The sequence below is a fragment of the Malus domestica genome, chromosome 16 (assembly GCF_042453785.1).
Source record: "Malus domestica chromosome 16, GDT2T_hap1".
NCBI classification, from domain to species: domain Eukaryota; kingdom Viridiplantae; phylum Streptophyta; class Magnoliopsida; order Rosales; family Rosaceae; genus Malus; species Malus domestica.
The window spans coordinates 12,726,114-12,739,221 of NC_091676.1; the positions used below are offsets into that span (position 1 = coordinate 12,726,114).

The following is a 13,108-nucleotide window of genomic DNA, read 5'->3' on the forward strand; positions in this document are numbered from 1 at the left end:
AGCACACAGCAATCCTAGCAAAAAAAAAATGAGAGAGAGAGAGAGAGAGAGAGTAGGAGAAGCAACGATCTTTTTTTTTTTTTTTGGATGAGAGAAAACTATATGTAAACACTAATTTGGAAGAATGATGAAAGCGGTGATCTCTGCAAGGTGGGTTCACAAATTTTGAACAAATCAATCAGATTAAGATAAATTCTTTCAGCATCAAACAAAGATTAAAATTTGTATGCAGGAATGCTGAATGTAAAAATATGCTTACCTATAGGACAAACAAATGTGAAGTCCAATGCGTTTTTGCATAAGCCTATTAAAGATATTAGAGAAAGAGATGAAATTAATCTGCTTCCTGGTTCCATTTAGTAAATAAATGGTTACAAAAAACTTCCATTCATGTTCTATTCAATGATATACCTTAGTTGCAACATACATCAGTGATGTACTCCTCAACTAACAATGGAGTGATCAAAGCCACAGGTGTAAGGGGTCAATAGAGGAATCCACCACCAAGGGCTGCGATAGGGAAGGCAAAGTTATGGTCGTTCGTTTCTGTGAGAGGGACGCAAAATGTATTTTACTTACGCAAAAGATTGCATTTTTATTTCATACCCAACACTAAAACCTTCAATAGCAATACAGATTCACCAAACACTTGGGCATAATCCAGCAATGACCAACTAAAAAAAAAAAATAAAGAAACTCAATAAGAACCCAGCAAAATAAAAATTCACATTCCAAAAACACATAATGGATTGTTCATATCAACATGGATGTTGTATTATGTATTAAAAAGGTAGCGGATTAATAAATAAATAAAAACAAAAATGAGAATTATGGTTGTTTAATTGTACCTAAGGTGCGGTAGTTATTTGTTGGTGTTGTGGTTGCTGGTGTTACTAGGCCTTCAAGGGAGTCGAAGACCTTGAATTAAAGAGGAATGTTGAAATTGGGATTAAAATTCAATTTCTCTGTGTACAGGACAATTTAAAGACCGAGGCTTTTTTTTCCACTTATACAGTTCTACACACTTTCTAGCCCTAAATATTTCCAGGAAACATACGGAAAGTGAAAGCAAGAAAATTACACACAACGAAACTATCGAAATTTTAAAACCCACTTCCCAAATTAGGTTCTTTGATTGGCTAATGACCATATTGGATATAAATTATCATCGCAAACACAGCGATGGCTGAATTTTTTTTCTAGACATTCTAATTAATCATTATTTAACTCAAGAATACAATTCATCGAACAATAATTAGTAGATAAAACAAAAGCAGCAATTTAAAAATCATGAGGTTACCTGAATTCTGAGGGCTGAGGGAGATAGCTTAATGGCATCAGGTTCCATTTGCAGTCAAGAGTTGGAAACTTAATTCGAGACTCTTCTGGGTTCCTATTAACAAAACATAACATGGTGGACCAAATTAAAAACAACTTCAAACCAAGAATTATAATCTGGTTTTTTCTAATTCTTTAAGAATTCTCAGAAACCTGAACAAAGGGAAATGGGGGTCATATTCTCCTTACTTTGTCATCACAAAAAACAAAATTTTAAGTTGAAAACTTGCAATCTGTTATGTAACTTCAGTTCTATTAGAGGTTGTTTGAATGTATTTATGGCATGTATTTCTTTTTATTTTTTCTTCACCGTTTTTCTCATATGAATTTACCCAAATAATATATTTTTGAGAAATCCATCCCCTTGCATGTCGTGTTCTTATATAATTGTTGTTTTGCTAATTTTGTGACCTTTATCTTAATAAAAGAATAACTAGTATATTTTTACTCAATCATGGTCATGAGTTTAAGTAGCAATCACTTCTTCACTTTTAAATCAGGCTACAAATTCAAAATTTAGAACACAAAATTCAGAGTTCATAACGCAAAAACCCAAATTAAACACAAAATTAAGATTCTTTTATAGACATAAAGCTTAAGATTAAGAAAGAGAGCACATACAATTGGGGTAATGTTCAAAAAATTACCAAGGAGGTTTCAGAAGAGGCGCAGAAAGGAGGAGCTCCGCATATCACTGATGTGATGGTATCGAAAGCCATCGTTTCCCGTGTAGATGGGTGATTCGACCTCTTATCGATCTATACTGCTTTAATTTCTACAAGGCGATTGACGACTTCGATCATGCTTCCTATGCTCTGGGGAGAGAGAGTTGGAGAAGCAAGATTCTGGTTTTTGGTTGAGAGAATCAAACATGAATCAGAGAAGAAGCAGTGGATTGAGATTGGTGGGGCAGAGTTTCACTGCGAGAGAGAGGAATTTGAGACGGGGGAACGAGTAAGCGGAATAAAGCGGAAGAGTCGAGAAGCGGAAGTCGAAGCAGACGGTGCAGCGATGATGGACGCTTGGGCTAGGAGGGCAAACCCGTCATTTAACTTTGAAACAAAGAGAAAAAAGCTTGTTGGAAAACCAAATGGAGGGCATTTTCGGCTGCGCACTGTCCGTAAACAATGCACGTTGGTTTGGGTTTGAGTATAGGAATAATTTCTTAGGATAGCTCATTGATTTTAAATGTCATTTTTTATGTAATTATTATATTGTAGTAAATGTCATTTTTCTTAGGATAGCTTATATCTATTAAATAAAAATAAAAATCTTTTTTTTTCAATTTTTTTTAGTTTTGGAAATTCTTTTACAACGGGCATTAGTCATGGTCAGTTTGTAATCCACAACAGTAATAGTGCACGTGGTGTTAGATCCCAGTCTATCACGGGCACAATTCATGGTTATATCACATTTAACAACGGACGTAGCTTGTGGTAGAAACTGAGACTTTTTATAACATCCAGATTACTAACATGCACAGTCCGTGGTGGATTGCAATCTATCACAAGCATTGACTGTAATAAATGAGCTTTTTTCTTCAATCATCAGAAAATTAGACAAGAAGCCAAAATAATGACTAGGCATTTCTCTACATTTTATTCATGTAGTCAAAGGTTACAAGGACCTTTGATTTTACTCTTAAGAGTATGCGGCAGATACTAGTGGTTATAAGGTTTCTAATTAGACCTGTAAACCGGTAGGGTTTATTGGGTTTGGGTCGGATTTCACCCGACCCGTTAAGCTAACGAGTCACCCAAAACCCAACCCGTTAAGCTAACGGGTCACTCGAACCTAATCCGTTAAGCTCATTAATCACCCGTTAACATCCATTAACAATTTTTTTATTTTTTTGTTTAATTTTGCATTCCAATTCAAATTCAAAAATTTATCCATTTCAAAAATACAACATGCAATGCCAATATGCAAAACCAATGGAATCAATCCATTTTGACAGTTACCTCCATTATCCATCCTTTTCGCCATTTGACAGAGGTGTGCCATGACCTTCTTCTTCAAGTCCAAGACAGAGATGCACTTGAAGGAAGGATCCCGATCCGGCAAGCCAGAGGATGAGTTGCTGCTGTTGGAGGAGAGAAGCTTGACTCGCTCTAGAGAAAGTGGTTGAGACGAAGTGTTAAAGTCACCAGAGGAGTAGGAAGAGTCGTATGTTGCCATTTTGAGCTGGGAATGTAGTCCTGGAGCATATCGGCGACCTCCTTGAAGTGGCAGAGATAGGCTTTGAGTTTGAGGGCTTCTTATTATAACTATTGAAATTACACAAAAGCCCTCAATAACTGGGGTTAACGGATGCTAACGGGTTTTATGGGTTGACCCAAAATGACCCATTATTTAACAGGTGATTAACGGGTTAACCCGTTAACAACCCTACCCGTTAAATACTCACCCGAATACTAATTTTAACGGGTCGGGTGTAAAATGTCAGGTCTATTTCTAATACAGTGAAGCATCCATCATTCAGTTGTTGCGGAAAAAATAAAATTTCTAAGAAGTCTTGACCTTTTTCCTATGAATCCCGGTGGTACATCTACCTCTTCTTATCCTAAAGGATTCAATAGGCTGCCGTAGAGAATAGAGGCTCCAGATCCTAGAATTCTGCAATCAAAGGTGGTGTCTTGGGGCAAAATCAAGGAACTATCCCTGTTTGCAGAAAGGATTCCCTAACGCTGCCACAACATTGATTATCCAAAGCCACAAAAATTGGATACTAATAATGGGTTTGAGTTGCATGCGTTTTATTAGGTTTTTTTTTACTTTTTTTCTTTTCTTTCTTTTGTTCTTATCATTAAATAAAAGGGAGTTTTAATGAAAAGCCCGCGGTACTGTTCACTGTAACGAAAAACCACATTTTTATACTAAAAAATCAAACCTGATACTATTCATTTTCCCTTTTATTTTGTCCTTATCATTAAAACTCAAAGTTTTCAAGCTCTTTTCATTAGTTTTCCTTAAATAAAATCATTAGATGGTTTTTTTTGTTAAGGTTCAAAGTTTTGAAGTCATTTTCATTAGTTTTCCTACTTTTAAATGATGGAAATTAAGCAAGTGACTTGTAACTTAGTCACTTAAGAGTTTTTGCCACTACAGAAAAAAACAGTATACGAGACAGACTACAATTGTTATCTTAAAAGGGATTTTGTCAGCATGAAATTAACCAACAGAAGTTCGTTGGAAAGAATTGTAGGGTAAACCTTGTCTCGCGGATACTTAAATGACGAACGAACACTTCTGTTGGTTAAGTAGTAGCTCACCTGAGGAATATTTTCGTTGGTCAAATTAGGGTTTACGCGACGGAAATAAACTGAACTGACAAAATATAACTGGTCGACAGACGGAAATTAAATAATGGTGTGAGGTTATCCCGACAACGGAATTTGTTGGGTAAGCTGAGATTTAAGCAACGGAGGTTCTGGTATTTATCAAATTAATTTTTTATTATTTAATTCATTAACTGAAAAACAATTGACACACCTCGACCCAAAATGTCACCTCGACTCCGAATCGAGCTGTGTTGGCCGACACCCGAAGGTGACAAAACCATAAAGTGTAGTGAGGTGGAAAATGTGAATAAATTTTAACCCTAAAGTGTCTAAATGCAAGAGTGCGCATGTGAGCAGGAATGAATCTATTTCACACATGATGTCAGAGTATAAGTAGTAGAGTAAAAGTAGAATGAGAATTATATCATCGAAGGTAATCTCTCATACTAATATTTGCCAAGAATCCTCGTTGACACGAAAGTTCTGCCACTAAAACCTGGAGGGGTGAAAAACAAGGGTGAGTGGGCCTAAAAATAAAGCTTTGCAAAGCCTTTTCAAAAATGTAATAACTCATCGCCGTAAAACAAGTATAGTTTCCAAATATAACATACTATGTATAGTGTGAAAACACTGACTGCAAAACAATAATATTTCAAAAGTACGATAAATCATAATAGTTCACCTATAGAATGTATAACAACCGGTACTCGCAATATCTCACATAAACGAACATATAATATCGAGTGCTCATCGACATATGTTGACACATGAGTTCATGCAGAGGTATTCTGACATGAACATGACCGAGTGTAACAATGATTTATGCTTTAGTACTACAATCACGTGAAGACTGGCTTTATGCGTATCACATATGAGTCCTAATTGCCTATAGCAATCTAGGATAGGACTGAGACCTAATGGATCCAAAGTGAACGTACGTTGTGATGTGAACATACACGTGAAGCCTAACCCTAGCTCGGGCGAGTAAAAACACCAGTGTAGCATGCATGATGAGCAGTAATATAAATATGATCATACTATGGAAACTTCTACAACAATAAAATAAAATATCCGTAACTGTGAATATATTTATGACATCAAGAAAAAATATGCATAAACGTGCATCCCACATAATTCATGAAAATTTCATAAATTCCGTCAATACACTAATTCTTAAAACGTTGGTCTAATCAAGGTATAATGTAGAAAATTCTTTATTAATCATATATGGAAACTAAATAAATATTTAATATTTAAAAGCCAAGACCCACTCAGATACTTACGAGGTCGTAGCCGTTTAAACTAGGAAATCCGGAGTCTCCGATGGTAATCGCACCTAAACATAATATTGGGACCCATTAGTAAAACTCAATTTAAATGTTTGAATTGCAAAAAATGGATGGCAGATTCGGAATCAGCACGTCGAAATACCTTAAGAAAGGTCCTGAATAATTTACGTAAAAAGTGAACGGTCAACCAAAAAGTTAACCGCACCTAGGCGGTCAACTACGTTAAAACTTTAGAGCTTCACAAAATGGATGTCAACAATGTACCCAAGACGTCAAAATTAACCTAAGAGGGTTTCTGAGAAAATTTCGAAAAAAGTCAACACAAGGAATATTCTAGATCCATTTCGGAAATAAGCTGGGTCAGATCCCAGGTTCAGATCTAGGCTTGGATCCGGGTTTAGTTTTTTTTTTTTTTTTTTTTTTTTCAGGTCGGGTCAAGTTGACCCGGTCTTTGTTGCCAATTTTCGCGAAGAAGAAAGTCGAAAGTTTAGAAGCTACGTTCAACCCCAAATCTCAACTAAAACTAGCAATCCAATTTATCAAATTGAAGCCCAAGAAACAAAGAATCGAAATATACCATTGGGTTCCTCAGCCGTGGCCGGAAAATGGCTCGAAAGCCACTGGATGTCTGCCTAAAAACTAGGAAACTTTCCCCCGCAGTGTTTATGCATTCAAACAATGCCAAAACATTTCAAAAACATGCTAATTGTACTCCTAAACATGATCTACAAAGATTAGAAGAGTTTTTTTAACGTTACCTTCGCCGGAGACTGCGAGAACTCGCCAGAATATTTTGGGAAAATCGTGAACAGTGGCAGAGAGAGAAAGATACCTTGGCTTGGGTTCAATCTTGGGTTTGTGTCAAGGTTTTCCTAAATCGGGGTGGCTTGAGTTGTTTGTCGTGAAAATGGCGAAATGGTGGTGGTGCTCCTGCATGGTGAAGCATAGAAGGGGAGAGTTAGAGTGAGAGAGTGTTAGAGTGAGTGAGTGAGAGCCGAAAGGGACGAGAGAGAGTTCCCAAAGTGTGTGGAACAAAAATGCCACGTGGAAGAGACGGAGAGGTAAGTTTGGTGTGGGTGTGGGCTCCAAGGCCAGAAAATTATTGAAATAATTTAAAATATCCCACCAAAAATTAATATAAAAGTAGTAGTAATACTAATAATAACATTTTAAAAAGTAAATATTGTAAAAATAAAAAATAATATTTGCAACCCAGAAAAATTGTCCATCCAATTATTGTGAAAAAAATATTGTATACTACTATGCTGAGGGGTCTGGTGACTATTGTGGCGACTCCTGGGATGGGTGTTGGGGGGCCTCCTGGAATGGTACCACAAGCTCAGATGGTGGCACGGGAATCGTAATGCTAAAAGCTGACAAGCTATGGGATACAGCAATGAAGTACTAACGCACTAATTCCCTTTGGCACGCCGACTCCTCATTCACCTGCTAAAGTCTGGAATCAGTCTTAATCGATGAAGTAGAGCTAGATGAAGAACAAGACCCATCTTCTCGAACCCTTCCCGCTCCTAGGCCACGAAATTGAAAAAGTAGTTCACCATGTTCTCCCAATCCGGTCGGTGGAGAAGCCGAAAAGAGAGATGAAATGAAAGAAGGAAACACGGTGGACAAAGAGAGGGACAATGGGAGGAGAGAAACGGGGTAAGGTTTAAAAGTCTTTTAAAAAAGAATAAATATGTCAATAATATTTTTATTAAAATATGGATGGAAAAATAGGATAATGGGTGGATTTAAGTTAACAGCAAAATTTTAAAGAGTTCAAAAGGGCGAATACTCGAATAAGACATGCAAAAAATGAAAATACAAAAGGGGTGCAAATTACAAAGGAGCGGGAAACGGCTATCGAAACTTTTTGAAACTCTCACACGCGCAGACACACTCTTTCTCTCTCTGCTCGCTCTATCATCTTCCTGCCGAAACCAAGCTCACGAATTGCAGTCTCAGAGGAAATCTTTGACTGTCCGTCTGTCACACACTGTATTCCAATTTCGACTCAAAAAATTTATCGCTTTCCGAAACCCCCAAATTGAAAAACCCTAGTATCCACCAAATGTGAATCCAGCACCTCCACAATGCGCCAATGCCCAGTTCTTCTCACAGGAGATGACTAACGCCAGAGACGAACCGGGTGGAAGCAACAGCGGCGGCGGTGGAGGCGGATTTCATAGAGTGCAAGCAGAGCGTGACCTAGAATCCAATTGGGAACTCGATCTCGCACAAAAACTCGAAGAGTATTTGCTCAAGATTTGCTCCGGTGAAATACCCACTGAAGCAGAAGGCCATGTCGCTATTAATTTCGCAGAAGGTGTTCCTTTTACTTCAGACTACTATTTTTCTTTTAAATTTTTTTACTTTCGGAATTGTTTGTGATGATTTTTGTTGGGTGTAGCTGCGCTGCTTCTTCAAGGTTCGGTCCAAGTGTATAGCCGGAAGGTGGAGTATCTGTACTCGTTGGTTTTGCGTGCTTTGGAGTTCCTTTCCCAAAAGGGGTTGGTGTTTCTTTCCCCTCCATTTTAATTATTTTTTTCGATTTTATTGTAAATTTATATAATTTGAATATTCTGCTTCGTGATGTTGGTATTTTTTCTAAAGTTTATGATATTATTTCAGTAAAGATTTGTTCTTTGTCGATATGCACCCAGATATGTGCATTTGTGTGTGTGATTTTTTTCCGTCGTAGGTTGCTAACTTGCTTTTGAGTGTTTAGAAAATTAATTGTCCCAAGGTTCTGCAGTCTATACTTAACTTGGCTAATGTGTTCAAAATGGTTGATTATCGTATCTCATCAACTTTCTAAATAATGCAGTTACTAGAGAAGCATTGGGAGTCACACCTACCTGTGATAAGATTAGAGAAAGTAGGTTTAGGCGGTATGAGCATAATAATGGGCTTTTGATAGGTGAATCAAAAAGTTTGCTGCTACTTTCCCGACCTGGAGCGTGAACTGGAAATTGGTGCTTCATATTTCACCTATAACCCAGGAAGATATTTAGAAGTAGAAGGTAAAAGTGAACAAGAGGCTGAACTAACATGGGAAGAAGCAATACAAAACTATAAATCTAAATAAAGAAAATAAATGTAACAGGAGATACTGGATAAGAAAAAAGAATTGAAGAGATCCATATAATGATTGTGTTATGTCTTGTAATAATCAAGGTAAGTCGGTAACTTTGTGTAGAGTTTCTGTTGTCTAAAATTTCCACTCCTAGGAAAAGATAGTGATCATGATCATATCATCACTTTTGGGCATAAGCGCTGTGTTGCATGAAACTGTGCTTTGGAATTGCTTCTCTCTCTCTCTCTCTCTCTCTCGTTAGTTTTCTTATTTTACTGTATCTTTTATATAGGCAGCATGAACAATCCGAAGGAACATCTGTTCGACCTGAAGAAGGTGGGAGTTCCCATGCTGTTTCTGATGAAGAAAATGATATGTTTTGGAGCTTAGATGACATTGCAGGTACCCATTACTTTCTAACTCTGTGTGGACTATGGAGATATAATTGTGCAATCTTCATCCACTAAAATCAATTTTCCTTGCAGTGGAAGCAAAGAATTGCTTAGATAGTCCATCGGGAAGAGATGCTCCTCTGAATCCCTTTGTGAAGCCCCCAGCAAACCTAGTTGTGCTCGAAGGTGATTGCCTAGATACTACTGGTGATTTCGGAGAATTAGAGGCATATCTGGTACCATAGTTTCTTCCATCTGTTAATTTTTTGGATCATTTACTCAACATATGTATCTAAGTTGTTTGGTCACAAAAATTATATTTGCAGCTGGCCACCAACGATCTATATCAGGATTTCATTTTATTAGATCCATGTGATGCTGTAGCAGTAAATGATTATTTGAGTGTGGATGGAGTTGTTAAAGGACAAAATAGTGCTTATAGGGTCACCTCAGCACGAAAAAGTCATCAGACTCCCAGACGTTCAGGTGGAACTGCACATAGGTCATCTCTTCATAAGGGGCAGGATCCTAATATTAATCAATCTCCTATCATCGGTTGCAGTTTTGAGGCAAATAATTGTAATATTGGACCTGATCCTCCTGCCTGCAATGATTTTGATTATGGTACTCAGGGACTTGATATGGATGATAGATATTCAGAGCCCAGGGACTTGGATGATTCAGATGATGATGGTAATGATCCATGGAAGCCACTGAATCCCCATGAACCCGGGAACTTGAAAGTGAAACCATTTAGGAAAGGTTGTTTTCAAATGTCAGTTTTTTTTTAAATTGCACTTATAAATTATTATGTACCTAACACCATGCTTCTCTTTCATTATGTTTTCCGCAAGCAGTCAGAGCTTCTAAAAGCAAAGGATTCAATTCTACTAAGCACGTCTCTATTATTACACTGTTTCCACCTGCAAAATTGCATGGTACTATTAGTCCAGAGCTCACAGAAATGTGGCAGATTCGATGTCATGCCGAGGAGAGACAAAAGGGGTCCCAATCTCCTCCATTATTTGAAAAGGTTTGTGTTACAGAAATTTGTGTAGATGTTTGTTTTTTGGTTGGTTGGTGAACTTGCTTTCTCATTTGCAGCTACGGGAATCACTTGTTAATGGAAGAGAAGAATCCTTTGATCCCTTTTGCAATCCTCTGGATGGAAATGAGGATACTGAATATGATAATGAGATCCCTAATTTTGGGCAACCAGATGCTGACTTGCCAGAATTCATGGATGATGTACCACGGCACAGTGATATGGTTAGACTGCACAGATAATTGATTATTGCATGACTTAAAATGAACTGGGAACATTTTAGATTGCTAATCTGTTGATATTATACAGAATGAGGACAGTGGTCCTCACTTTGGTAATGTTGAACCATTTGACGACGATCCAAATCCTCATGCAAGCCTGGAAGATTTGTGTCGCTCTCACTTGGTAAGTATACATTTCTAACTTTGTTTCTGGGTTTTGGCAGTAGTTAAATGTTGAGATGCAAGATATATCTTGTTAACTGGATTTCAGAAACTCCATCTGAGGTTGGGCATATTTAGTCAATGGATTATTGGGTTATATTTTAATTTGCAATGGAAGTTTGGTAGTTTGATCTGCAGCATCATTCGATACTCTAATCTACATAGAACACTTTGTAATGGAGGCCAAGAGTCTGAAGCCAAGTTCTTCTTGAAAATGCGGTCCGACTCTGAAGCCAAGTTCTTCTTGAAAATGTGGTCTTACTTTATAGGTTTATTAGGATGGATTCTTTATTTCAGCATGTTAAGAAGGATGCATATTCTCATTAGGATGGTTTTGTTTGTCTACTTTGAAAAGTATCTTGTAGAAGTCACGGAAATAGTTTTTAAGACATTCAGGTGAATAATAGATCATGGAAGAAAGAGCCCGCTTCATTTTCTTTTTGCTGGCAATTATGTGTTTTGTCTGATTTATCTTTCTTTTGCGTCTCTTTTCTTTTACCTTTGGGCAAAATCATAGTCTTTTTCCCTATATTATACTTTGATGATTAACTGCAACTTCTTGGTGGCTAACTATGTTCCTTCTTGTAGGACACTCTCCTTGCTAGCATAGCTGAAACCGAGAAACAAACTGAACTGGCTGCTCGTGTTTCAACATGGAAACAAAAAGTAGAGTACAACTTGGAAGAGCAAGTAGGTTCCATCTCTTTAGCTTCCTTTCTGTGTGTCAACAACACTTTCCTTACGGAAAAGTATATCAGAATAGCCTCAAGCTGTATTACATGTTCTCTTCTTGTATTTCCTCTACTGGTTCAGTAAAGGAGTGTGTGCTATGTTTTTCTTAGGAATCACACCCTGCTTTTGATATTCATGACTATGGAGAAAGAATTCTTGATAGACTATCCTTCGAACCAGACAATGAGAATGTCTTGTCATTTGCTGATGTTGTAAAAGGTCAGGAAAAGTATGATGTCGCTCGGAGTTTTTCTGCGCTCCTGCAACTGGTATATCTTGTACATATAAGCACATGTTTTCTTTGATTTAGTTGGTGTTGCTAAACCCCAATCTGTATTAGCTCAGATTTTATTCGTAGCTTTCTGGGTGTTGATTTAACAATTGAGTTCCGATTTAATATTATAATTTTCAGGTTAACAATGGAGACGTTGAGTTGAATAGGAGTGGGGTTGATGGTGAGTCTGTTTGTTACACAGCTGCGAATCCCTTCCATGTTCAGCTCCTTAGGCATGACAAGAGAAGAGAGCAAACTGGATTTCGGTTGTCCAGAAAGAGAGTTAAGTCTCCCTTGAGGAAAGCATCTCGAAATGTGGACAACGGCAACACAGGAACTGAGAAATCTCCTTCAGTCAAGTCATCTTCTAAGGCACGTAAATCAACAGAGACATCTCCTCAAATAAACGGCAAGTTACCTGTGAAAGTTGGAAATGTTGGTGGCAAACGGTGCACTCCTGAAGCCAAGCGGAGAAGAAAGTCTCGATTTGTTGGACCAGTTGACCTACATTCTGTAGAGTGACACAAAATGTCATTGGCAATTAACAGTGAATCGACGTAGAATCGATCCTAAACCCTGTCACGGAGGCCATTAAACGCATTGCTGGACGGCTGAAATGAACTTAGAATCGACCCTAATCGATGCACTTGTAGTGTACTAACAGTGAATGGTAGCAACCTGTAATGTCGAGTTAACGTTATTATTCAATGTACACATTAGTATTGAGACCCTGTAACACCATGTATGATTATCCGAGAGGAAGACTCGATCTAGTTCCTTGAGTGGGAAGTGATTTACTTACATCCATTTTCACCGCTGCACACTTTTGACTATTTCTAGCTTTTGGATAGAATAAACGAAGGGTGGGTAGGAGAAAGATGCGTGTGGAAGTCATTTCTCCAAGTCTACCCTGCATTGCTTCATTTGAAACCAAAGTCAAAAGAACATAGCTTTTTCGGGTCTGAAAATACATGACTAAATAAAAGGACTTGTTTTCAGATTACTTTGTCTAAACATCCCTTAAGACCAAACCCAACCCTAGGCTAAATGCTATTTTTTAGGTTTTATTCCCTCCTCCAAACCCAACCCAACATATGCTAAATGTGTGAGATAAAAGCTAAAAGCCAAATAAAAGCCAAATGTACCCTAGGATTTAGCCCAGAAAATGGTGTGGGCACCACCAGCGGGACCCCATCCACATGAGCATGTCTCCCAAGATTTATTGAATTCAACGACTG

At 37.7% G+C, this 13,108-nt stretch overlaps 1 protein-coding gene and 1 long non-coding RNA gene across 5 annotated transcripts; one reads left to right on the top strand and one right to left on the bottom strand.

Moving 5' to 3' along the window:
* Positions 1-67: 67 nt before the first annotated feature.
* LOC139192788 (uncharacterized) lies at positions 68-2,299 on the bottom strand. 4 transcript variants are annotated; one of them, XR_011577149.1, is made up of 6 exons: positions 1,960-2,158; positions 1,301-1,393; positions 849-918; positions 607-674; positions 412-510; positions 137-304 (listed from the first exon to the last, which is right to left on the bottom strand). It is a non-coding gene; the product is annotated as an uncharacterized lncRNA (long non-coding RNA). The 4 variants fall into 4 exon arrangements; XR_011577150.1 differs by lacking the exon at positions 849-918 and having other exon boundaries at positions 68-304; positions 1,986-2,299; XR_011577151.1 differs by lacking the exons at positions 137-304; positions 607-674; positions 849-918 and having other exon boundaries at positions 406-510.
* Positions 2,300-7,718: 5,419 nt separating this feature from the next.
* On the top strand, positions 7,719-12,677 carry LOC114822124 (condensin-2 complex subunit H2-like). The gene is made up of 11 exons (XM_029096242.2): positions 7,719-8,234; positions 8,319-8,418; positions 9,277-9,386; positions 9,470-9,612; positions 9,703-10,138; positions 10,234-10,409; positions 10,481-10,645; positions 10,731-10,826; positions 11,453-11,554; positions 11,707-11,865; positions 12,009-12,677. Exons 1-11 carry the CDS (start codon positions 8,033-8,035, stop codon positions 12,390-12,392), a joined length of 2,073 nt encoding a protein of 690 aa, XP_028952075.2. The 5' UTR covers positions 7,719-8,032; the 3' UTR covers positions 12,393-12,677.
* Positions 12,678-13,108: the final 431 nt, after the last annotated feature.

Bases quoted from the DNA above. Each gene is read 5' to 3' on its own strand.
- LOC114822124 (XM_029096242.2), top strand. From the start codon at position 8,033: ATGACTAACGCCAGAGACGAACCGGGTGGAAGCAACAGCGGCGGCGGT. The intron at 8,235-8,318 runs GTGTTCCTTTTA...TGTTGGGTGTAG, and splicing joins CGCTATTAATTTCGCAGAAG to CTGCGCTGCTTCTTCAAGGT. The intron at 11,555-11,706 runs GTAGGTTCCATC...TGTTTTTCTTAG, and splicing joins AGTACAACTTGGAAGAGCAA to GAATCACACCCTGCTTTTGA.